The sequence below is a fragment of the Sturnira hondurensis genome, unplaced genomic scaffold, assembly GCF_014824575.4.
Source record: "Sturnira hondurensis isolate 20B ecotype Veracruz unplaced genomic scaffold, ASM1482457v3 Scaffold0016365, whole genome shotgun sequence".
NCBI lineage: Eukaryota > Metazoa > Chordata > Mammalia > Chiroptera > Phyllostomidae > Sturnira > Sturnira hondurensis.
This window is the reverse complement of record NW_028088996.1, coordinates 66512-93891: the sequence shown is the minus strand read 5'-3', so window position 1 is coordinate 93891 and position 27380 is coordinate 66512. Positions and strand designations below refer to the sequence as shown.

Below are 27380 nucleotides of genomic sequence, written 5' to 3'. Positions count from 1 at the left end.
GAAAAGCTGCACAGCCCTGTGAGCCCAGCACTCTGCCCCCAAGTGAACCCCTGAGGCCTTGCACAGGTGTGAGGATAGGGGGGACCCCTCTCACACAGGGGAGAGAACCTGCTAAGCAGCCAGTGCTGCTCTGCCAGTGTGACCACAGACCCTCCTGAGTGGTCATTGCAGACCCTGGAAAGCATTGACACGTGAACACATGAATACACAGAGTTCTAAACATGCAACTTCAAAATCAGGCCCTTTATTTTTGGATTGTTATCAAAGGTCACTTTGGGTTCAGGCACATTGTAAAGTATCAGAGGAAAAGTGGGTCAGTAGGAGACAGAAGTAGGGCTACAGGCAGAGCTGACCATTTCCTTATGGGGAGGAGAATCGGCCACAGAACAGAATACTGTTGGTTTTGCTGTGCTGAATAAAGAAAAGGAAGGGGTGGTCAGCACAGAACCTGGGGGTGATTCTTGCACATCGCAACATCATGATTGCGGCAGTGGCAGCTGCAGCCTCTGTGCCTTCCTCATTGACCTCCACAAAGGACTTGTGCACGACCTTGGACAGAAACAGGTCTCTGGCAGGTGACATTCCAGAAAAGTCTGCTGTGCCTTGCTCAAAGGCATCAGTCATGCCCAGAGAGCGAAGTACCTGCTCCATGTCGTAATTCTCCTCCAGTTTAAATCTAGGCAGGAACACATCCACCTCTTCTTCATCCATCATATCTGGCCTGGTCCATTCAATGAATTTCTCATAAGTAAGGTTTTTTTCCACCTAGAAGGGGAGGGTTGAAGATTTTATGATCTACAACAGTGCTGCCCAAGAGAACCTATGCTATGAAGTGAGTGCTGTATGCTGTGCGGTACCAGAGGTCAGTAATGGGAAGTTACTACTGGTGGTTTCTATTTCAGAAATATCACTGGGAAAAGTGGGAAACTGCTAAGCAGAAATGCAAGTGTAATCTCCTCGCCATGACAGCACCATTGGTCCTTAGCACTCATTCTCATTACCGTTTCCAGATCGACGTTTTCGTCAGGAAGCATGATGATCATATTCAGCTCTTTGCCAACATAAGGCAGCACCAGAATTTTGGTGAATATTTCTCCTATGTAAGTCATTTTAAAGGTAGAGCTCTTAAACATCATTTGCACAGGCTTGTTCTCATTCTATTAAAAAATAAAAAGGATAAACAGTAAGTTGAAACAACCCCCAGTTTACGAATTGAACGAACCAGCCAAGCTGGCTACTCTAGGCCCCTAGAAATACTTTCTTGGCTTCCACAACCCATCAGGCCCCTCTTTTGCTGGTGTGAATTCATTCCCTCAACCTCTGGTCACTCAGGTAACCAGGGCTCACTCCTTACACTGCTTCTCCCTTGGTGCCATCATTTGGTCTTGTGACTTTAAGTAGCATTCCCAAATTTATGATTCTAGCTGGGACCTGTCCCCTGTACTCAATATTCACATATTATACTGCCTACTTGACACCTGCGATTGGACATAAAAGAAAACTGCACTGCCACATGTCACACTGGGCTCCTCATACTCCCTTCCAAGTCTGCTCCATCTACACTTTCCCATCTCAGTTGATGCCTTTGCCACTTGTCCTGTTGTCAAAATCCCTGGCATATTTCTGACTCCTGTCATTCACAACCCACATCGGAATCATTCGCACATCATTCCGGCTCTCATTTAAAATATAACAACAATCTGACTTGCTCTTTCTACCTCCACTGCTATCAGCCTAGGCCTGGTCACTGGGATGACCTCCTAAAAGACACCATAGTATCCTGCCTCCTTCTGATTTGTTCACCCAGTGGCCAGAGGGATCGGATAAATCCCATATTAAATCAGACCACATCACTCTTTGACTACACACATTTCTATGGCTCCCCTCCACTCCAAAGGAGTGAAAACTCAAGTCCTAAGAGCAACTCATAATTGTGACAAGAGCTCGGACCCCTCCGCCCTCTGTTCCCACCTCTCTTCATCTGCTAGAGCTACAGGAGCCCTCCGATGGTGCTGCAGGCAAACCAGGCCCCCAAGCTTGTCCCCAAGACTGAGAGCACACGCCCTTGAACACAGGGACTTTCTAAGAATCTCCATTGTTATTGCAAAATTTTCACCTTGTTGATTTTTTTAAAAGATTTTATTTATTTATCTTTAGAGAGGAACGGAAGGAGAGAAAGAAAGAAATATCAATGTATGGTTGCCTCTCATGCGTCCCGTGCTGGGAACTGGCCTGCAACCCAGGCATGTGCCCTGACTGGGAATCACCTTGCTGATTTTAAATGATTTTTCCTTGGTGTGTTCTTTGTTAAACTGAGCATCCCAGTTTCCTTTGAAGTAGATGGCATTCACCAGAACCAGACGAGTATCTGGATTAACTGAATTTGGAGACAGCAACTCTGTAATTTTACCTGAAAAGAATTACAGAACCAGTTAGCTAAGTGTGTTCTGAAGTACGCTTCAGGAATAATATTGAGATTGAACCATCTCCTTGCGCAAACAAGTACTCAGATAAAGGAGTTCATGGTTCCCCACATATCACCATGTAAAGGAGTACTTTAAAAATACCATCACATGAATAAAACATGGAAAAAAAACAAAGTAATACAAGCAGGATGAATTCATCACAAGTGAGATAGGAATGCCAAGTGCCTAAAGAAAGGTCCAAGTTTGTAGCAAATGTAAAGAACAGTTCAGAGGAAGAATCATCATGAGGGGGGGGTGCCCTGAGCATTCTGCATAGGACTCTGCAGGCATGAGCCATGCTGCACAGGAAGACAGCCTGAGACCTGTGTCCAAGTGCTTCTGTGTACTATTTGTGAAAAGAAGAACTAGATTAACATGAGCAACAACAAAATTCAAAGTTTGGATTGTTCTGGAAGTGGTATACTGGATGTTTAGAGACATGACATGTATTTTGATAAGAGCAGGAAAATGCTAGAGAAAATAATCATGTATTGTCAGTGAAGTTTAAAGGTTTACAGTTTTTATAATTTTTTAAATTTATGGATCATAGAGAGAAGAATGGGAGGGGGAAGGAGAAGGGAGAGGAGAAGAGAGACCTTTTATCTGGGAGATAGACAAACAGACACTGATTTGTTCTTTTACTGACACATTCATTGGTTGATTCTTGTATATGCCCTGATAGGGATCAAACCCAAAATGCTGGCATCTCAGGATGATACTCATCAACTCATGTCCTCGGGCAGGGCAGTTTACAGTTATTTTTGGAAAAATTATTCATGTACACTTGATGTTCTTATGCAGAAACTGACAGTAAAATTGATTAAAATACTATTAAACTAGAATAACAATATATTTTCACCTTCTGTCTTCTTTGCTACCCAGGAGTTTATGTGTGTCCTGGCCTCCTCTGCAGCTTTGAAGAAGTCGAGCTCTTCCATCTCTGCTTGGTAGAATTTGTGGCAGGAGTCTTTGAAAGACTGGGAGAGACAGCAACACAATTGCACACTCAGAAAAACAAGCAACAGCACCTGCTTAAGCCTTTTTTAAAAAGATTTTATTTAGTTTTAGTGAGGAGAAGGGAGGGAGAAAGAGAGGGAGAAAAACACCAGTGTGTGGTTGCCTCTTGCATGCCCCCTACTGGGGACCTTGCTCAAAACTCATGCATGTGCCCTGACTGGGAATCTAACCAGTGACATTTTGGTTTGCATATGGCACTCAATCCACCGAGTCACACCAGCCAGAGATTAAGTCCTCACTGTGACAAATAGAACATAGATAATTTTATGATTTACATGTAATATGAGGAACAAATAAATATGAAGAATACAAATATTGGGGAATAAATAAATAAGTTGAAAGATAAATAAATAAGGAATTAACCTGAAATCCAGTTTTTATCAGTTTTCAGCTGCATCTGATCTTTGTTTATAAACTAAGTACAATAGTGATCTGAATGTCAAATACACATCAAAAAGTGCTAGATCCTTAAGGGAGTAGCTGTGTATCAATGAGGTAAACACAAAGACACTACAAGGAGCAACTACAGATTGTCACTCCCAACAAGCCACTGCATTTGGGAAGTGACATCCTGCCCACAGCAAGAGCCACAGATCCCTCTACATTTCAAAACCAGAGCCTATAGTCTTCGGTTTTTTTTTCCCTCTCCTGGTTCACATAACATAGAGGAAATGTGTAATTCTTCACCACCACTTCCACCACAACGTTCTGTGAGGACAGAAGTGTTCTAAATCTAAGCCACATGAGACGACTGGCACTTGAAATGTGGCTACTCCTGCTAAGTAGCTGAACATCTGACTTTGTTTTATTTTAATGAAGTATACTGAAATTTAAATAGCCACATGTGTCCAGTGGCTACCATTTTGCATAGATCATTCTAGATAGTGTGAGAAACTCCCCCCAAAAGCTTAAACTGTATTTTGTTAATATAACCTGTGAAATGACAATATTAATGAACACCTACATTATGCCACGTAAAAGCAGACAATCTGATGGAAAACAAATGGAATGAAACCACGAATTTGATGACAGGGCAATGTGGAATGGTTTTCTCATCTTCCTTTTGAACAGTTTGCAGCTAAGTACTTAATTCCACTTTTCAGGATTGCTTTTATATTACAGAATTTCACATTTCTCTTTCAGTGTAGAAGAAAAGCAACATAGCACAATAGCTATGAACACAAGTCCTGTGACTCCATAGCTGTGTGGCCTTAAAAAGGATGCTTCGATTCTCAAGTTTCCCTGTTCCTCCCCTATCAGTCAATGATGACACAGCAGTACCTGCATCTCAGAGGGTTGTGTTGAGGACCAGGTGAGTTATCATTAGTACTGTTTTACCTAACATCTGAATCCTCAGCATGTGGGACCCACTGTACTAAATAATCTAGTTACATCCTTTATTAAATGTTCACATAATTCATGCTTTGCCAATTCTTCTGCTGTTTTCTTGTTATTTTCCACTTTTCAATTATAGTTGACATTCACTATTACATTAGTTTCAGGTATCCAACATAGTGTTTAGACATTTATACAACTTACAAATTAATTGCCCCCATAAGTCTACAACCTATTTGACACCATACATAGTTATACAATATAAGTGACTACATTCCCTACGCTGTACCTTTAATCCTCATGATTATTTTGAAAATTCTAATCTGTATTTTTTAATCTCTTCAACTGTTTCACCTATTCCTCCAACCTTAACCCATCCGTTGATCATCACTTTGTTCTCTGTATCAGTATGGGGTTTTTTTGTTTCATTTGTTCATTTATTTTTTCTTTTTATTCTGCATATAAGTGAAATCATAGTACCATGTTTTGCTACATATACTATATATGTTTTTGCCCAAATCTTTGAGGGAAAAATAAGAATGAGCCTTATACATGGGTAATACTAATTCCATTATGAGATAAATGTTTTTAATTCTTTTATTTATGCTTATGCCTTAAAAGTATAACTCTAGTTGTGTAACTCCTTCTTACATAAAATTTCTCTTACCATAGTATGTTTGAAAATAAAAGAATTATAAAATTACTTTAGAATACAAAAAACAGGGATCTAAATACAAATAAATTAAAAATTTCATTATAAAATTAAAACAAAACGTTTTTTTCCCTTAAACTTTGGGCCAAAAATGTGGGTGTGCATTATACATGGCAAATACAGTATTTGTCTTACTCTGACTTATTTCACTCAGTGTTATACCCTTTAAGGTCCATTCACATTGTCACAAATGGCAAGGTTTGACTTTTGATGGCTGAGTAGTGTCTATAGTATATATGTATTGTTTCTTCTTTACCCATTCATCTATTGATAGACACTTAGGTTGCTTCCCTTTCTTGCCTATTGTAAATAATGCTGCAATGAACATAAGGGTGCATGTATCCTTTCAAATTAAAGTTCTAAATTTCCTCAGATAAATACATAGAAGTAAAATTTCTGCATCAATGGCAGTTCTATTTTTAATTTTTTGAGTAACCTCCATACTCTTTTCCATAGTGGCTGCACCAATTTACAATCCCACCAACAGTGCACAAAGGATCCCTTTTTTCCACATCCTCACTGACACTGGTTGTTTGTAGATTTATTGATGATAGCCATTCTGACAAGTGTGAAGTAATATCTCACAGTGGTGTTAATTTGCATTTGGCTGATGGGTAGTGATGTTGACACCTTTTCATATGTCTATTGGCCATTTGTATGTCCTCTTTGAAGATATGTCTGTTCAGGCCCTCTGCCCATTTTAACTAGATTCTTTTTGGTTTTGTTTTGGGTTTCCTTATTTTTGGTGTAAAGTTGTATTTGGTCCTTATATATGATGGTTATTAACCCCTAACCAGATGTATCAGTGGAAAATATCTTTTCCCATTCAGCATGTTGTCTTTTCATTTTGTTAACTGTTTCCTGCACTGTGCAGAAGCTTTTTACTTTGATGTAGTCCCATTTGTTTACTTTTTCTTTTGCTTCCCCTGCTGTAGAAGCCATGTCAAAAAAATATTGTTAAAAGTGATTTCAAAAAGTTCATTGCCTGTGTTTTCTTCTAGGGTTGTTTGAGCTTCAGATCTTACATATAAGTCATTAACCAATTTTGAGTTTTTTCTTACATGTCTTAGAAAGTGATCTAGTTTCACTTTTTGCATGTATCCCAACATCATTTATTGAAGAGGCTGTCTTTACACCATTGAATATTCTTTTCTCCTTTGTCACAAATCAATTGGCCATATTGGTGAGTTTATTTCTGAGCTATTGTGTTCCTTTGAGCTATATGTTTGCTTTTATACCAGTATCATGTTGTTTTATAACTATAGCCTTGTAGCATGGTCTGATATCAGGTAGGGAGCGTGACTCCCCAACTTTGTTCTTCAAGACAGCTTTGCCTATTCAGATTTATTATGGACTCATAAAAATTTTAGGATTGTTAAAACCACAATGAGATGCCACCTCACACCATTGAGAATGGCCATGATAAACAAAGCAAGAAACAACAAGTGTTGAAGCGGTTGTGGAGAAAAGGGAACCCTAGTGCACTGTTGGTGGGATTGCAGACTGGTACAACCACTAGGGAAAGCAGTGTGGAGTTTCCTCAGAAAACTGAAAATGGAACTGCCTTTTGACCCGGCAATTCCACTGCTATGATTTTATCCTAAGAACCCTGAAATACCAATACAAAAGAACCTATGTACCTCAATGTTCATAGCAACACAATTTACAATAGGCAACTTCTACAAGCAACCTAAGTGCCCATCGGTAAATGAATGGATCCAAAAATTATGGTACACTTACACAATGGAATTCTATGCAGCAGAAAGAAAGGAGCTTTTTCCCTTTGCAACAGCATGAATGGACCTGGAGAGCATTATGCTAAGTGAAATAAGCCAGGCGGTGAAAGACAAATAGCATATGACCTCACCTTTAACAGGAACCTAATCAACAAAATGAAAAAGCAAACAAAATAGATCCAAAGACTGAAATTGAGAACATGCTGACAGTGACCAGAGGGGAGAGACGCAGGGATTATAGGGGAAAAGGGTGAAGGGTTTACAGGAATAATTATAAAAGACACATGGACAGTAACAAGGAGCAGGGTTGTGGAAATAGGAAAGGAAGGTGGGGAGGGCTGGGGTGGTGGAGAGGGGTGGTGGAGAAAGGCGGAAAACTATACCTGAACAACAATTTAAAAAATGTTTTTTTTTTTCAATTTTATTTATTTATTTATCTTTAGAGGGGAAGGGAAGGAGAGAAGGAGAGAAACATCAATGTATGGTTGCCTCCCATGAGTCCCCTGCTGGGAACTGGCCTGCAACCAGGCATGTGCCCTGAGTGGGAATCGAACCTCAATCGTGTGGTTTGTAGGCCCGTGCTCAATCCACTGAGCTACACCAGCCAGGCAAATTTTTAAAATGCTTTAAAAAATTTTAGGATTGTTTGATCTAGTTCTACAAAAAATGTCCCTGGTATTTTCATCAGGATTGCATTGAATCTATACATTGCTTTGGGTATTGTGGACATCTTCACAATATTAATTTCTTCTTATCCATGAGCATACTATATCTTTAGATTTAATTGTGCCTTTTTCAATTTCTTTTCTCAATGTTTTATAGTTATCAGAAGTCTTTCACCTTCTTGGTTATAGTTATTCCTAGGTAATTTGTTGATTTTGATGCTTTTGTACATTACAAAACAATTGTTTCCTAGTTTCTCTCTCCAGTCGTTATTAGTGTATGGAGATACAATTGTTGTTTGTATATTAATTGTATGTCTTGCAACTTTATTGAATTCTTCCTTGGTTCTAACTGTATTTTGGTGGCATCTTGGGTTGTCTACATATAGTATCATATTACCTGCAAATAGTGACAGTTTTACTTCTTCCTTTCCTGTTTGGATGTCTCTTCTTTTTCTTGCCGAACTGCTCTGACTAGGGCTTTAGGTCATTGTTTTTTCATGTTCATTATCTCAAGATATACACATTTTGATGCCTTCCTTGATATTGTGATTAACCACTTGTTTAGTAACATGTTATTTGTCCTCCACCTGTTGTTGTGTTTTACAGTTTAATTTTTATATTTGATTTCTGATTTCATACCATTCTGATCAGAGAAGATGTTTGACATGATTTCAATTTTCTTAATTTAATGAGAATTTTTTGTGTATAACATATATTCTATCCTAAAAAATGTTCTATGAGCACTTGATAAGAATGTCTTTTTTCTTTCAGCCAGAATGTTCTAAAGATATCTATTAAGTTTACCTGTGTCATTTATGGGTCCTGTTTCCTTATTGATTTTCTGTGTGGCTGAACTATCCCTTGATGTCAATGAGGTGTTAGAGTCCCCTACTGTGACTGTATTACTATCTATCTCTCCCTTAATGTCTGTCAATATTTGGCTTACATATTTAGGTGCTCTTTTTATGGGTGCACAAATGTGTAAAACAGTGATAACCTGTTGTTGGATTGATCCCTTTATCACTATGAAATGCCCATCTTTGTTTCTTTTTACCAACTTTGTTTCAAAGTCTATTTTGTCTGATATAAGAATTGATGCCCTATCTTTAACTTTCATGTTATATATTATCATTTTTCAATGTTTTTCCAATCCATTTACTTTCAGTCTATATGTATCTTTCAATCTGAGCCAGATCTCTTATAGGCAACCTATGTACAGATGTTTTTCTTTTTAGCCATTAAGCCACCCTATATCTCTTAATTGGTGTGTTTAGTCCATTTACATTTGAAGTAACTATTCATAGGTATGTAGATATTGCCATTTTATTGTTTTCTGTTGTTTTTATAGTTCTCTGTTCTTTTCTTTTGTCTTGATCTCTTCTCTTCAACACTGATGACTTTCTACAGTGTGTTTGCATTCCTTTCTCTGTATTTGTTGTATATTTCTTGTAGAGATTTGGTTTGTGGTTATCATGTTCTTCGTACATACCACACTATATTGATAGCTTTCTATTTTAAGTTGATAGTTGCTTATATTCTCATACATTGTAAAATCACTACATTTTTTTATTCAAGCCCTCTATATTTATGTTTTTGTCATTATCTTTACTTCTTTGCTTGTGTGTTTGTCTGCATTCCTTAATTTGTTGCTATAATCACTGGTGATCCTGGGAACTTTTTTTTGTGATTGTTGAAAGTTCTGCTTTTCTTTATAAATAAAGTTTATTAAAAGATGACAATCAACTAGAAAATCTCTAAGACTGATAAAAAGAAGTAAAGTGAGTTGTAAAAATAAAGTATAACACTGTGGTGTGGCTAGAGCATTTTGGACAGCAATTTCACAATATTCTCTAATATTCACTTAAAACCTTCACTCCTTTACTTTCTCTTACAAGTCTATGTTGAAATACCACACATATGGCTCAGGTTGGGTACAAACTAAATGCCCACCAATGGAGGAATGATTATAGTACATGCATACTTAAAAAGACCAGATAACATACCTCAACAAAATGAAGGAAATATATGACAAACCCACAGCCAAAATCATACTCAGTGAGTAAAATATAAAAGTATTTCCGTTAAAACCAAGAACAAGACAGAGATGTCTGCTCTCAACAATCTTATTCTTTTTAAAAAAATATATTTTATTGATTATGCCATTACAGTTCTTCTAATTCCCTCCTTCATTCCCCTCCACCCTGCACACCCCCTCCCCCACAACTCCCCCCTCTTTATTTTATGTCCACATGTCTCAAGTTCTTTATATTCTATATTTCCCCTACTGTTCTTGCCCTTTCCCCTGTCTATTTTCTACCTACCATCTATGCTACTTATTTTCTGTACCTTCTCCCCCCTTCTCCTCCTCCCACTCCCTTCCATGTTGCTAACCCTCCATGCGATCTTCATTTCTATGGTTCTGCTCCTGGTCTAGCTGTCCTCTTGGTTTGCTTTGGTTTTAGCTGTAGTTGTTAATAACTGTGAGTTTGCTGTCCTTTCACTTTTTCTATTTTGTATCTTCTTTTTCTTAAATAAGTCCCTTTAACATTTCATATAATAAGGGTTTGGTGATGATGAACTCCTTAAATTTGACCTTATCTGAGAAGCACTTTATCTGCCTTTCCATTCTAAATGAAAGCTTTGCTGGATAGAGTAATCTTGGCTGTAGGTCTTTGGATTTCATGACTTGGAATACTTCTTTCCAGCCCCTTCTTGCCTGGAAGGTCTCTTTTGAGAAATCCGCTGACAGTCTGATGGGAACGCCTTTGTAGGTGACTGTCTCCTTATCTCTTGCTGCTTCTAGGATTCTCTCCTTCATTTTAATCTCAGCTAATGTAATTATGATGTGCCTTGGTGTGTTCCTTCTTGGGTCCAACTTCTTTGGGACTCTCTGACCTTCCTGGACTTCCTGGAAGTCATTTCCTTTGCCAGACTGGGGAAGTTCTCCTTTATTATTTGTTCAAATAAGTTTTGCACTCGTGGCTATTCCTCTTCCCCTTCTGGTACCCCTATAATTCGGATGTTGGAGCATTTAAAGATGTCCCGGAGGTTCCTAAGCCTCTTCTCATTTTTTTGAATTCTTGTTTCTTCATACTTTCTGTTTGGTCATTTTTTCTTCCTTCTAGTCCACTCCCTTGATTTGAGTCCCAGTTTCCTTTCCATCACTATTGGTTTCCTGTGCATTTCCCTTCATTTTAATTAATTTAGCCTTCGTTTGTTCCTCTAATATGTGACTATAATCAACCAGTTCTGTGAGCATCCTGATGACCAGTGTTTTGAACTGTGCATTTGTAGGTTGGCTATTTCTTGGTCGCTTAGAGTTATTGGCTTCGTGGCTTTGAGTTCTTCTTGAGCCATATTTTGGTCTGTTCACACCTGTTACATATGAGGAGTGAAGCCCTAGGTGTTCACCAGGGCAGGGCAACTCAGTCGCTGAGTTGTGAAGCTGTATGTGGGGGCGGGGTCAGAGAGGGGCAATGGCAGTCCCCTCTGCTGCTTCTTACCGCTGGGGTCTGTGCAGTGTGTCTCACTGCTTGCTCCTTCTCCAGTTTATCTGTGTACGAATGTGTGACCGTGGTCAGCCTGCAGCCTTGTGCCTTCACTGGTCTGCCTGTTGCTACCCCACACCTGGGATCTGCCCACAGCTGCCTACCCGCCTGAGTTGGGAGATCTTTCCTGCTGGACCTGCTCTGCTGTTGGCTCCGCCCCTCTTACCGGTCAGGTTGAACAGTTCGTAGGTGTGGGACATCCGTATAGTTCAATTTTCTGTGTTTTCCTCTGTTTTTGTTACTAAAACTTTGTTGACTTTAAACTTGGTTGTGAGAGGAGGCACAGTGTTTCCACCTACGTCTCCATCTTGGTGGAAGTCCCTCTCAACAATATTATTGTTCGTAACACTAGAAGTCTTAGCCACAGCAATCAGACAGGAAGAACAAAAATAAATGGCATCCAAATTGGAAAGGAGAAAGTACAACTGTCATTATTCACAGATGACATGATACTCTATATAGAAAACCCTAAAAATTCGCCCAAAAAGCTACTATATCTAATAAACAAATTTGGCAAAGATACAAAATTATTTAGAAATTGGTGGCATTTCTATATACCATTGAGAAACTATAAGTAAAAGAAACTAAGAAAATAATTAAATATATTATTACAACAACAAAAATACGAAACCTAGGAATAAATTTAACCAAGGAGGTAAAAGGCCTGTATTTGGAAAACTATAGGACATTGAATAAAGACACTGAGGAAGGTACATATAAGTAGAAGCATATACTATGTTTGTGGATTAGAAGAATTAACATCATTAAAATATCCATACTATCTAAAGATTCCATACCAGCTATAGAATCAACACAACTCCTATTAAAATATCAATAGCATATTTCATACATCTAGAAAAAAATCCAAAAATGTATTTGGAACCAAAAAACACCCCAAAGTGCCTCAGCAACCATGAGAAAAAAGAACAAACTTGGAGGTAACACAATACCTGATATGAAACTATACAAGGCCATGGTAGTCAAAACAGCCTGGCACTGGCATAAGAACAGGACTATAGATCAATGGAACAGAACAGGAAGCCCAAAAATCATCCGTTGGATAATTCTTTCTCACACTGATGTTTCTCTTTCTCTTCCCTTCTCACTCTGTCTCGCTCTCTCTCTCTCCTCCCCTCTTCTCTAAGAACAATGAAAGTATCTTCCTATGAGAAGAACAAAGCTAAGAAAAAATAACGAAAAAAAATACCACATAATAGTTAAAGTGTAATGTAAATCCACAGATACTAAGATGCAGATAATTTAAGTCATACTGTTAGTTGGAAAGCAATAAATTACAAAAGAATATGTATGGTATAATGGGATTATATAGCTAAAACCCCCACAAAACACTTTCTTTATGGAGGATATACACTTCAAATCTATAAAAGCTCTTATATGAAGGACGGGAGCAATAGGGTATGGAAAAGATTTGAGTGCTCTTGCTTTGTCTGCTTTTTTGTGTTTTTAAATAAGAAGTCTATATTCATGTATCACATGAGTGTTTTTTGAAAAATGGAAAGAATTATGACAAAAGACAATATACTTACACAAATAAGGACTTAAAAAATTCTGAGTTGGAATAAATAATTTCATGTGCAAAAAGTTTAAAATCTCACACTGCACCAAAATTACCAATAAGTAAAAAATAATAATTGCAAATACCATTTTGATCTTTTGTTTGTTTTGTCTAAGTCATCTTGAATTGTACTGTACTGTATGTTACTTTTTGAAAAATAATAATTCACTTAAGCTGCATTAGTATTTAGACAGTATTTGTGATAAGGAACATTTTACAGAGGGTAAAACTGAGAGTTGAAGGAAGTGTGTGAGTCCTGAGCTCATGTACATCTGGGGAAATCTGTAGCCCACCAGGTTTCTGCTGTACCACATGACCCCTCTCCCCGCCACATTGTGATCTTTCATTTCTTGGTGAAAAATGGCAAGGATAACTCACTGAGTTGAAAGCATAAGACTTTTCTCCAAAGAGCCTGTTGGCAGTTCTAAGCAAGTACTGTGTGCCCGTCCTGTTAACTTCGGTGAGAAGTGACTGGAAACCCTGGTGGACATCTTCACCTGCACCTCCGCTTTTACTTAAGGAAAGTGCCTAAAATAAAAAACAGAATAAAAATGTTCAACTTCAGCATGCTTGGACTTCAGGAAACTGGATACAACACTAAACTCTGTCTAAGAATTGTTCAGATCCTCACTACCGCTTTAAAGAAGATTCATTCCATTAAAGACAGAAAGTAACCTGAAAGCCACTCGATCCCTATAAATACTTCCTGCACGGAGTAAGAGCCCTGTCTGCACTGGCAGGAGAAGAAAAGGCCCCTCGCAAACCCAGCTTCTGGGTGCTCAATACCTGTAGTCTGTCTAAAAATAAGGCTTTTCATTCTAGTAAAGACAGGCCACCCTGACAAAGAAGGTGCAGCCTCTCCCCTCGTCCTGGGTGCAGACTGGTCCTGTGATGGCTCTAACCACAGAATGCAAGAGAAGTGACACTGGGCCTGGAAAGGCCTGGCAGCTTCACAGTCCTTCTCCTGCACCCCAGCCACCACACTGTAAGGAAGTTCGAGCTGTCCCGTGGAAGTCGGGTAGAAAGCCCTGGAGAGCAGCACCTCAGGGGGAGAGCTACTTGTAGAATGGCGACCTCAGCCAACAGCCAGCCCGAGGCCCCAGACACGTGACAGAGGCCTTTCTTGTTCCATGAGTGATCCCAGCTGGCACCCTGGGGTCAGGCCACAAAATCTGAAAAGCAATCAACCATTGTCATTTAGTTTCTCAGCCACAGAAGGTCCATGCAGCAATCTAGACATGGAGTTGTGCCATAACAGAAACCTAAAGTGAGTCTGGCCCTTGCTTGCAACCTGGGCAGCTGACAGAGGCTGAATGAAAGGGGTCAGGAGACGGTGAGTAGAGGTTAGGAGGGCAGTGCAGACATTCCTACCAAAGGCTGGAGAAAAGATCATGCATGTACCGGCAGAAGAACAGGACAGACTGTCACCTGCAATGAAGGCAGAGGTTGGACATTTTGCCAATGAATCTGGTTAAGGAGATGTTCACAAAACGTGGGGTTTTTTAGCTTCTTGGGTTAAAGTATGGGAATGTAAGCATGAGCTAAAGAAAAAATGTTTCATTTTCAAGCAGATTTAAAAGAAATATTTCCAATGTAGGACTTGCTGGGTAGAAAATAAAAATGTTTCAAATGTTTCTTATTCCAAGTGTCTAGAGCAGGCAAATGATTCTAAAAATGAGAAGTGATCACAGGGCAATAGTCAAATCCAAGGCACAGACCCGAAGGGCAAGATAAACATCCACTCTGTGAAAACCTTAGAAAAATTAAAGAAATGCCTCACAGACCCTCTGCCTAGGCAAACAGGCCTTCTGAGCATCTTAAGGATATTGTCCCTCAGCACAGAGTCCTGCCTCAAACAGATATTAGACATGTGCTTTTGTCTGATGAAGCAGATTTAAGTTATACGGAAATACCACAACTGTTTAGAATACCTGCTAACACCTTTTATTACACTTCCAACCTCCAGAACTGGGAGAAAATAAATACTGGGGCTTTTTCAATGTATTTTTCAAAGATTTTATTTATTTATATATTTTTAGAGGAAGAGAGGGAAACGAGAGGGAGAGAAACATCAATATGTAGTGGGTTGCGTCTTGTGCATCCCCTACTGGGAACCTGGCTCCAAAACCCAGCATGTGCCCTGACTGGGAATTGAATCTGCAATCTGTTGGTTAGCAGGCTGGTGGTGTTCAATCCACTGAGCAACAGCAGCCAGGACACATTTCTCTTGTTTAGACCACTTAGTGTGTGGTACTTTGTTATAGCAGCTCTAGCAGTCTAGAGACACCTCCCTTTACAACATGTGAAGGGCATGTTCACTGCATATTGTCACCACTGCATATTGGGAGGTGAAGGGGCAATAATTTTTCTGTAGTTCACAAAGCTCTGCACCCAGCAACCACACTGAGTAGCCCAATAGTCCTCTTCCTCCTAAATTTCAAACCTGAGTATGGCCCCATGATGATATTAGACTCTGTGGTCTTGGGAGGGTTAAGTGTATCTTACCTATGCAAGGGCTGTGAACCATTAGGAGACAGAAGGCAGACCATGGCTTTCAGGGAGGGGCCCCAGTGAGCTCTGTCCTCTGAGTTCATGGCCGACTCTGTCCCTGTGACTGGCTTCAGTGAGCAGGGCATGAGAACATGTGACAGAACACAGGCTTGATAAGTACTTACACATGTAACCTTCTCCAATTTCAAGCTTTCACGCTAGACACTGTCCTATGAAGAAGCCCAAGTACCCTACCAAAGAGACACCATGTGTGGGAGACCTAGGGACTGAGACAGCCCACAGAGAAGGCCACCTGGATGGAAGAGGCCCGAGGCCCCACTCCAGTGACTGAGCAGAGCCAAGCAGAACCGAAGCACCACCCAGTCTTCCAGAGTAAATCTTCATGTTAAGTGCTAAGTTTTGGGGTGGTAGTTACTCAACAACAAATAAATGAAACACCACGGAAAGGTTTTACACTTAAATAAGAAAATTAAAATAAATTTTTAACAATTGAAAAGCATTTGCCAATACCCAAAGGCTACCAGAGGACTCACCCTGGACCTTGTGACTTTGTACTTACTCACAAACTCCTAGACAAACCATTACCAGGGGGTGGTAAAACCACTCGTTCCCCAGACTAGAGGGTTCCACTCCATCCCTAAGAGATCAGGGGTGCTCACCCCAGGGCACTTGCACAGGGCTAACATGCCCCTCCCTGGCAACATTTTACCCACAGCCTCGAAACACTACCAGAGAGTAAGTCTTTTGGGATTTGAAAGGTGGAAGAACAGTTAACTGACAAACTAATAGTGTTTACTGTTGTCAGAAATGGCGTCTGACACGTACCTGGACCATCTGGGCAGCGGTGTTTCCCTTTGCCCCCAGGAGGACCATGGCCAGGGCAGAGGAGATGCTCATGGGAGAGAAAAACACATTTTTTGAGTTGTCTTCGCCCAGCTTTCTCAACAGGCTTACGGCAAAAGTACCGTTTGCTTCCGACACAGCGTCCATGATGATAAGTCTGAAACAATGGACTTAAAATCAGTATTGCATAACCATAGGTTTACACATTGACTGCAACTCACTCTGTTCATAGTTACCACTGACACGTTGGGTCTATCAGCAAATACGTGCAGATCCAAAACTCTATTTTGGGGGGGCAAACCTCAAAATTATTTTGGGTGTTTCTAGTATTAGGTTAACAGAAAAGGAAACTTCAGTTTATAATATGATCCTGGTTTGCGGGAGGAAGGTGGACGACTTGTACCTGCACACTTGTCTGTGAGCCCAGAGAAAATGGAGAAAGACACACACTAAGCCACTTACCCTAGTCAGCTTCCCGGGGGAGAGATCAGTAAAGGAGTTATGGACTTTTCGTTCCGTTTCTGTATTGTTTGGTGTGTTGTACGGGCTTATAAGCATTACTTTATAATTTAAAAATCATTCCTAAGATGAATCCAATCACAAAGTAACATAAGAAAAGATGATTGAATATTTTTATAATGCAGAAGAAAAGACTCCATTTTAGGGTACCCTGAAGTCTTAAGATAAAAGAGATGCAAGCCACTGTAAAAGAAATGACAGTAGCTACAGATTAAGGGGGTGGGAGAAGCTAAAGCATGGCCAGCACTGGGGTAGGCACAGAGTCAGCAAGGAAGTGTCTGCACCTGTAGATTAGCTGTGGACTTGCAAGTTCATGTGTAAAGAGCAAGTCAAGGCTCCTGAGGTCCAGATAGCAGAGGCTCCTGGGATTTGATGGCTTCTGCCTATTATCTTTTTTGGATAGTTTTGGAAATAGCCACTCAGAAATCAATCCTAAATCCCAACACAGGATACACAGCAGAATGAGCAGCCTTTTGTCAGAGCTGGTCCACAGCTATTAACAGGCTAAGTGTTCTGTCTCCCTCACCCAATGGCTACTGTCATTTTAATTTAGACCATCTAAAAATTTCTCTTGTCACAAGCTAAGGAGGGAGACAGGCTGTACTTAGGGCCAATGCCCCATGTCTGGACTGCTACCCTGAAAGTCATCACTCAAGAGAGAGCCTGGAGAGTGTGTCTAGGAAGAACCAGTAGAGAGGACAAAGGCAGGGAAGGGCCTGCCACTCAGGAGTTGCAGATACAGCAGAGCAGGCCCTGGAGGAGGGGTCTCTGAGGGAACAGCATCTCTCAAAACATTTATCAAACTAGTATTTCCCAGTGGGGAAATGACTCATCTGAGCAGTGAGTGGAAATATACAGAACAAGAAAAGGGGAAAGCAGGAGCAGCAGTTTGGGGGCATGAAGGGAGGTATCTAACTGAAAGACCTGTGAAGACTGCAGAGCTAACCCATTCTTCCCCAGCAGGCCTTTCATTTGTAACTGCCATCACCACCGATTAACATAATGGCCCCCAAACTATGAAGAGGACCAAGGTTTTGCCACCTGGAAAGGAAGCTAGCTGCCTTTTGGGGTATTAACTTTAAGGTGATTATTAAGAAACAAGACTCGAAAAGAACCTTTGACCTTCCCCCTTTTCTACCTAAGAGATGCAGAGGGAAACTGCATCTTCAGGAAGGAAACCAAGGAGGTTCACTTCAGCCTAACTTGAATTAAGAACGACATATCAGGAAGGCACCAAACAGGGGCCTGGTAGCCAGGTCATCCCATTTCCCCTTGAGGCAAAAATCTGCCTGCCATGTGTGTTTGGCTGCTGCTCAATGACCTGTAAGTGGCCCATTCCCACTGCTGAAATCTAAGAACCCATTCCCCTACCCCTTCTCCTTTGTCCAGAATGAAAATATATACCAAATTTTGCCTCATTGTCTTTGGAATTTTCATCCTCTGAATTCCCCATGTGCTTGTATTAAAATTTGATTTTCTCCTGTTAATCTGTCTCTGTTCATTGGATTATTAGCTGGTAATAATAATAATTATTATTATTATTACCAGCTAGAAGAACTTAGAAGGTGTAATAAAAAGTATTATTTTTTCACCCCTCATAGCTGAATATGGTGTCCCCATTAATATCCCTAGAACCTGTAATTCTTCATTTGTATAGCAAAAGAGAATTCAGATGTGATCAAATTAAGGACTTTGAGGTGAGATTATCTCTCAAATATAGAAGATCATTCAAGTGGCCCAGAAATGTCACCACATGAATCCTCGCAAGAGGGAGGCAGAGGGAAATTTCACTGAAGAACAAAGCACTGGGAGGACTGAAGCAAGATGCCACCCCACTGACTGGGAAACTCGAAGGAGGGGAGAGAACCAACAAGTGCAAGGAACGCAGCTCTGCAAGCTGTAAATTCAAGGAGATAAATTCTCCTCTTCAGCCTCTAGAGGGAGCTCGGCCCTGCGTGCCAACACCTCAATTCCACTCAGTGAAACCTGTTCCAAACTTCTCTGGTCTTCAGCACTAGGAGAGAAGAAGCAAATTGAGTTTGTGGAAATTTCTCACAGGAGCCACTGGACACTATATAGTGAATATAACTGATACATTTGTTTACTGTCCTTGTTTAAACATTGTGTTTTCAAACTCTTCTTTATTCATTATACAGAACATTGGGGAACCGATTATAACTGGTTTGCTGAGACTTTCACACATATCTTAGATCACTATGCTATTTTGCCGTGTAGGAGGGGCTCCCATGTACAATGCGCACTCACATTTTTTGCCCAAACTTTCAGGAAAAAAATCCTTCGTTTTAATTTTTTTAGTTAATTCTTTATTTATATTTAGAAACATACCGATGATCGTATTCTAGGGTATTATTTTGGATGCATAGATTGTTATTACTTTCTAGAGTTATACTTTTAACGCATAAGCATAAATAAAAGAATTTAAAACAGAATTATTATTACTCATGCAAAATGCACATCTTTATTTTTCCCTCAAAAATGTAGGCAAAAGCACTAGCTGGTATGGCTCAGTGGATTGAGAGCAGGCCTGCCAATCAAAGGGTCACTGGTTTGATCCCCAGTCAGAGCACATGCCTGGGTTGCTGGGCGTCCAGGCAGAGGGTGTGTGAGAGAAACATCACACACTGATGTTTCTCTACCTTTCTCCCTGCATCCCCTCTCTCTAAAAATAAGTAAATAGCATCTTTAAAAATTAAAAATACAAAAATTTGGGCAAAAAATCTGCTCATTACACACAACAAAATACAGGTAACTTTTCATAACAATACAATGGATAGTGTTCATTATTAAAATGCTTCTGCATAGAGCTGATGCTATGGTGATACAGAAATAACTTGAAGATTTTGTGGAGCCCTTGAAAAAAGCGATATAAATAAAAGTAGGCATTATACAAAACTGATGCAGAATTACATCTATTTTTGTTTATCTGGGTTTAATATCAGAAAAAGCTGCCTGTATATCAATTTTCAGAAAAACAGCTGGTAAAGGTGTCACCATCAGTACTTAGTTAGAAAGGGGGAGCGACGGGACTTAGACATCGAGCTCAATAAAATAGGGAGCATGAGCCTGTCTGCCTCAGCAGGAAGCTACAGCTTTTCCCACTCCAGGGAACTACAGAACTGCTCCTCCAAGGGGATTAACACCCTTCCCTTCTGCCTCTGCTATGGGATTGCTGGGGAATGCAGGAGAAAGTGCTGGGTAACAGAGGCCTGCCAGTCGAACTAGGTGGTGTAAAGCCATCTAACTAGGCGGTGTAAAGCCATCCAAACCCCAAGAAAACTTAGGAACTTGATTAGTCATTTTGTAAGGATACCTGGTCCATCCCAAACACAAGCTAATAGAATCCCAAGGGAACAAAAATCAATCTCTGTCCCCCAGTCCCCAACCAGGTAATGCACTTGCACTAGCCTGCTCTCTCCATAACCACCTGGCCTTAACAGCCACATGGCCCATGGCATTGGGACTCCAATGCAGGCTCCCAGAAGGAGCCTAACTACTGCAGCACAGCAATGGACTACAGCTGGGAACCCGCGCTAAACTGGCCAGATGCTGGACTGGAGTGGACTTTAATATGGAGTCCAAAAACTCTGCACAGTGACCTTCGTCCTAGCCCTACTGAAGACAAGATTGGACCTTTTCCACAGCAAGACAGATGGAGATGGGGACATTGGGAAGTCAGGAAGGGAACCCCCTTACTTTTACATCATCAGTAGAGCTCACCATGAAGCCCCACCCTCCCATGCAGGTTTCAGGAAATTCTTTTCCCCCAGGCACTGCAAAAACTTATTTTCCACCAATAACAAAATAGGGACACTTGTGAAATAGTAATTAGAAAAGAAGGAGATATCCCAAAGCAAGACACACAATCTTGAGCATTCCTAATACAATCAAATGTCAAGACTCAGAGAAGTGTCTGTGGACCCATTCCACCACACTAGTCATCTCTTGCCTGGGACAGGGACACCTCTGGCTTTGGCCCTAAAATACAGAGGTTGCTGGGTCATGTGGCCCCTAGTCACTCAGCCTCTTCAGGTGAACCAAGAAAGCACAGAGTTTTAGGACCTTGGACATAGTAGGTTTTTTCCAAGTTCAGCTGGTCAAGGAAAGATCTTCCTCATTACCCCACACAAGACTGTTACCATCCATACCCATTCTCCCCTTAAATGTTGAAGGAATAGTAATTCAAATGCAAATGCCAACCTAAGAAAGACCATTAATAAAGCACCATGTCTCTGGTAATGTCCCTAACAATTCTGTGTTAGACTCTGACCTTTCTGTCACTGATATCAAGAAAGTACAACCTGCCTTCCCTCTCCTCCAGGGGAGGCACTGGCCTGACCAGCCCTCAGCGCTCTACTGCTGCTGAGGGGAAATCAGTGCATTTTTGTTTCTTTGTGTCATGGAAATTTGAAACTAAAAGATCAATAGTTCCTCAACATAAAGCAGGTTCAGTCTCCTGAAAAATACTAAACTGAAAGAAAAACAAGGCCATTCAGAGGAAAAGGGAGGAGTCAGGAAGGAGGCAGGGTGTACATTCCCAGCTCTGGAACCCTGCCTGAATGAAGTGCTTGACTCCTGTTCCCTGTATGAGAAAGGGGGTATTCCAGATTATCGGTTTCCCCTTCTGTCTTTAATATCCAACAGTTATTAACACTAATGCAGAAGAGGAGCAAAAACAGCTCAATCTCCACAGCTCATAAAAGTCCGGAACAGCATTACATTTGAAGGGAATCAAAGTTTTGCTGCACTTAAGATGCCTTTCAGGGCTATTGATTTTAACCTGTTAAAAAAGAAAACTCGGGAATAACTTTTGACCCTCTCTCCTTTCCTGCCCAAGAGATTCAGACAGAGAAACTGGCTTCTGGAAGGAGATCTGAGGATGTCAACTGAGCCTGATTTGTACTAAGTATGGTAAACAGGAAGGCTTCAGGCAGGGGCAGATAGCTAAATACCCGCCTCGCCCCACTGTCTCTGATTTGCCTGGCAAAATTCTCCTGTCGTGTGTGTTCCACTCTTCCTCATCTACCCGCAATGCACCCCTCCTCGCTTCTCATATCTGAGAAGCCCCCATTTTCTCTTTTGTCCAAAAGTACCTTACATACCCAAGGTTGCCTCCCGATCTTTGGGATTTTCACACCTATGTGAGTTCCCCATGCACATGTATTAAAACTTTGATTTTCTTCTGTTACTTTGTTAATTTAAGTATTAGCCCAGCTAGAAGAAATTAGAAGGTGGGAAGCATTACATTCTTTAGCTCCCACACATATCTCAGTTGAAGATGACTGTTGATACCCTTTAAAGGTAAAATTATATTTGTGTCCTATACAAATTACTAAATAAATAAGAAACAATAAATCAACGATGCCCTGGAGGTTTACCCAGGATATGCAGGACAATTGTTTAGCAGAAAATATGTTCATCATAAAAAATGGATATTCCTCTTATGATCATCGTCCTTAAACAGAAAGTACTTCCTGTACTTCCTTAACATGAAAACCAAAGATTACCACCTCATGAAAGATACCTCCTTCAGCAGCCACCAACATCACTGATAAAATATTAGGGGTGGTTCTCCTGTTTCCCAAACAGATACATGATACAGACATCTGTTATCTGATACTTGAGTAACTTTGTTCTAACAGTTCTGGCCAAGACAAAAAGAACTCATGAAACATAATTAGAAGGAAATATCTCAGCAATAAAACACAATGAGCATAATTAGCAAACTATGTAATGGCCTATTTGAAAGGCAGCTAAAACCGATGAAATACTTTTTATTTCTTTTTTAAAGATTTTATCTACTCATTATTTAGAGAGAGAGGGGAAGGAGGCAGAGAGGGAAAGTAACACGGACAGGTTGTCTTTTTCACGCCCCCAACTTGGGGTGTGGCCTGCGACCCACACGTTTGCCCTGATTGGGAGTCAAATCAGAGACCTTTTGGTTCTTAGGTAGAAGCTCAGTCCACAGAGCCACACCAGCCAGAGCATGGAATACTCTTAAATTTGATAAGAGAATGAAGCAAAATGGGCTTCAAAAAGTTTATTAAGAAAACCAACTAAAAAAGACTGCCGTAGAGATAGGTACCAAGGATATTTGCAAAATATTCACCAAATAAATAAATAAATAATGGGAAAAAATTTAAGAAAAACAGCCCTGACCACTATGCCTCAGTTGGTTCGGCGTGGTCCTACAAAGCAAAGGGTCACCAGTTCAACTCCCCATTAGGGCACATGCCTGGGTTGCAGGTTTGGTCCCCAATCAGGGCTTGTGCAAGAAGCAGCTGATTGATGTTTCTCTCTCACATCAATGTTTCTCTCTCTCTGTGTTCTTCTCTTCCCCTCTCTAAAAATAAATATTTTTAAATAACAAAAAGAAAACAATAGCTAATCATTATATTTAACAGTTTTAACTTCAGAGAAATATACTTTTTGGAGTACATATTATGCACTAGGTCTTATGTTAGCACTTTTCCTAAAAGATCCTTACAAGCCTGTGAGGCCCACTGAGAATATCATCATTGGACAAGCAAAGAAATCAAGTCTTCGTTCTGTAAGTGTCTTATCCCTGAAGTCACAGGGCTACAAGTCGCAGAGAAAGGGTTGGAAACCAGGTGTGTGAGACTCTGGAGTTCACTCTCTTAATCACTATGTTAATATTGCCTCTCCCCACTCCATTTCTCCAGTTTTCCGTGTATGTAGGGCATCTTTTTCCCAAATGTTGTACGTATCAGTCAAGTCTTTTTGGTAATTCCTTCACGTGCTCAGATACAAGGAATAGTGTAGTAGCCCCCATCTCCTCTCCCAGTCTCTCACCCTCTCCCAGTCTCTCAAAGGGCATCGCATGGCATGGGTAGGTACCTTCATAAATTATCACTGAGTCTTCAAAAAAATTAACTGAAGGCAAATGCAGCCTCTCACAGCAATGCCTGCTGGTACACCAATGAAAATGGGTTCCTAGAACACTCACCTAGTCGGGGAAGCCTGGACTAAAGGGGCCTGTTCTTCAAAAGATAATTCCGGTTTTGAGGGATTCCCCTGATAGTCGGATATTGCATGTTTTAAAAATTCTTGCTGCACACTCCATTGAAAATCACTGGTATAAGTGGACAAGCCCAGTGATTCCATTCATTCTAATTGCACTCTACTGTTACTGGCTGTAGTTAACTCTAATGTACTAAATTGTAATCAAATTACTTGGATTGGAATTGGCCTCATATAACTTTAAACACTTTGTCTACTGACCCTGAGTACAACAAAAGTTGTACCCTTTCTATCTGTGTTGGCATAAAATGAAAGATGTAATTACTCCCTTGTCATGAAACACTGAAACACGCCCCATATTAGCAATAACAGCACTTATTCATTAATGTGATCACTGTGCACATTACTTAGCCCCAGCAGTACAACAACACTGCAGTACTTGAATCCACAGATTACCTTTGACATCCTCTGTCAGTTCTGACATTTCCCCCTATCAGTTCTAAGCCAGACAGAGGAGGAAGCAAGCAGGCCTGAATCATATCCCTGTCATGGGTTACAACTGGGCCCAGGAAGTCCCAGGACTGACCCAGCTTACCCTTAGCATCTGAGTATTCCTGGCGACATTTGAATTAAATTTGTCAGACCTCTCATTTCCAAAGCCGAGCTTGGGGTGGAAAGGGAAGAGGGGAAAGAAAGTGGCTCAGGCACCAATTACTTCTAGCACCACAAACCCCAGTATAACTGTAAGTTTCCCCAGGTCCTGTTAGCCCTTCGGACACCAAATCAAGTAATATTTTGCCTACAGCAAGTTTCATAAAAAGGAGAGAAGTAACATGATCTGGAAAGGTCTTTATTTTTACCTGGGCAGACCTGAGTGACCTCAACAGTGCAGAATTGGCCAACCTCCAGAGCACAGGCCACACCCAGTGCGCAAGCTCAGGCCTAGCAGCCAGAAGCCCAGCAGCCAGAAGCGGAGAGGCCCCCGTTTTAGGACTGGAACCCTCCCCTACTCCTTGCCCCCACCCAGCCACGCCCACTCCTCATCTTGCCCCCATCCCCACCGGTGTCCAACGACAGGTTCGTGATGCGCGCGTCCCCGGCCTCCGGCCGCGGGGGGGGGGGCAAGGNGCGCCCCCGCGGCGGGGGGGGGGGGGGGGGGGGGGGGGGGGGGGGCGTTGACCGTAGTCGAAGGTGACGCAGGGTAAATTGTGTCTCGGGGATGGGCAGGCGTCACCTGTGGTCCATGGGCCCCACGCAGCAGCCAGGGAGACTCGGCGCAGCCCCCATGCCCCTGGCCGCCTCCCCAAGGAGTGCCAGGCTGAGTATAAAGTTCCGTACGTAGTTCTAAGTCCAGGGGCCTGCAGCCGAAAACACAACTCACCGAGCGGCGTCTCCGTAAGTAAGCTGCTGCCACTGGGCTCCTAAGGGGAACCCGAGCCGGAAGCCGCCCCCCCACCCCCCCGCCCTGCTCCAAACCTTGGTCCAAGGACCGCCCCGAGAGGCCCAGACTCCCCTCCTTGACTCCGGCGCTTGCTTGTCTCCCAGTGGGTCTCACAACAGACCTGTAAAGGTGTCTGCAAAGATGTCAGAATGTCCGCAAAGCAGCGGCAGTGAGCTACGCAGCAGCTGGAGGAACTGGAAAGGCTCCAGGCCTCTAATAACCTGTGGCTGTGGGAAGGCCAGAGAAGTCCTCACAGTGAGTCAGAGCCCCACCCAAGCAGAAGGCGAGTACCGCCCTCCTGGGTCTCCCCGAGTGGGAGGGAGGTGCAAGAATGATCCTGGAGGGTGCGAAGTGCCCTTCTACGGCTCACAACCCTGAAGCTGAGCACATCCACAGGCTACAGGCACGCTCCCGCTACCACACGGACCGTGCCTAATTCCAGGACATAGCTGTAGTCACCTCCCCTACTGACAAGAGAGTCTAATCAAAGGCCTGCCTCCCCGCAGGTTTTTCATCAGGACACAACACTGCACGGCCCCATCAGCGTGTTATGCTGGCTTTTGTAGGAACTGCAAATTGTGTCCTCAGTAAACAGGAAATTGTTGGTTCCTGGTACATTGATTTAAGTTTTGACAGTGCAGAAGACAAATTTCAATTCAGCAAAAGCTACGCGATCCTCTTGTGTATCCAGTCTCCAGTAATCCTCTGGACCCTGTGAATTAGATTCCAGAACTGACCAATCATGCAAATACTATGAAATCCTGACTTGCCCTAAGGCTCACATCTTTGGAGCTCCTATAGGTTGAAATTAAATTTCATTTTCTCCAGTTAAGATGTCAATGTCATTACTATATCCGCCAAACAATCCAACCAAAAGCAGGCAGGCAATTGAGGCTTATTGCCATCCAGAGCTCAGGAATGGGATAGAGGCCTGGACCTGCAAATGGGAGGAGGGCAATTCAAAAGCAGAGATGAGGAGAGCAGATATTTGATCATCAGATGTTGGCTCTGTTGCAGAGCTGGTAAGTCTTTTGAATGAAAATGGTACCTCTGGTAAATGCTCTCTTTTGGGGCAGGCACCCTATTTAAATTCTTCTAGTCAGGTAAGGGGGAAGGAAGAGTTCTCCCCAAACCTTCTGAGTCTCTATTTCCTCTAGCACAAAATAATCCTGGTGCCAAAGTGGCACAATTTGGGGAGCCAGACTCTGCTTCCCTTCAGATCACACTGCATTTACTTCATGGTGAATCCACACGTGCATGTTTATTTAGTTGTCCTATCCAAGAACATGCTGAATATTTGCCCATTTTCTCCTTTTTTGGGGTTGTTTTATTTTATTATTTTTAATTTAAGCTTTATTGTATTTTTCCCATTACCATTTGGTCCCCTTATACCTCCCTCACCCCCAGCAGTCACCACACTGGTGTCCATGTCCACGAGTCCATTTTGCTCAATTCCTCCACCCGCTAACCTCCCCATCCAACCAGCTGTCACCTGCTCTCCATCTATGAGTCTGTCTTTGTTTTTTTTGTTGCCTCAGTTTGTTCATTAGATTCCACCTATGAGTGAACTCATATGGTATTTGTCTTCTTCTGACTGGCTTATTTAACATAGCACAATGTTCTCCAGTTCCATCCATACTGTTGTACAGAGTAAATTTTTCTTTTGTTTTTACTTTTATGGCCAAGTAGAATTATATTGTGTAAATGCCCCATAGTCATTTTATCCACTCATTTATTGGTGAACACTTGGGCTGCTTCTAATCTTCGCATTTATAAATAACACTGTAATGGACATAGGGGTGTTTATGTTCTTTCAAATTCATCTCTTCGTTACTTCTGATATATTCCCAGAAGTAGGATTGCTGGGTGAAAAAGCATATTCATTTTTAGTTTTTTGAGGTATCTCCATGCTGCTTTCCACAGTGGCTACACAAGTCTGAATTCCAACCAACATTACAAAAGGCTTCTCCTTTCTGCACATCCTCGCCAGCACTTATGGTTTGTTAATTTATT

The 27380-nt window shown here is 41.5% G+C and overlaps 1 protein-coding gene across 2 annotated transcripts; it reads right to left on the bottom strand.

The window, feature by feature from the left end:
- Positions 1–222: 222 nt before the first annotated feature.
- Positions 223–25577, bottom strand: LOC119000883 (serpin B6-like). Of its 2 annotated transcripts, none has more exons than XM_037066027.1 (7): positions 25489–25577; positions 16391–16565; positions 13433–13582; positions 3325–3442; positions 2268–2410; positions 1002–1157; positions 223–765 (listed from the first exon to the last, which is right to left on the bottom strand). In XM_037066027.1, the coding sequence occupies exons 2-7, from the start codon at positions 16553–16555 to the stop codon at positions 361–363; spliced, it is 1137 nt and encodes a 378-aa protein (XP_036921922.1). In that variant the 5' UTR covers positions 16556–16565; positions 25489–25577; the 3' UTR covers positions 223–360. The 2 variants fall into 2 exon arrangements, with proteins under 2 accessions (XP_036921922.1, XP_036921921.1); XM_037066026.1 differs by lacking the exon at positions 25489–25577 and adding an exon at positions 25161–25278.
- Between the last annotated feature and the right edge of the window lie 1803 nt (positions 25578–27380).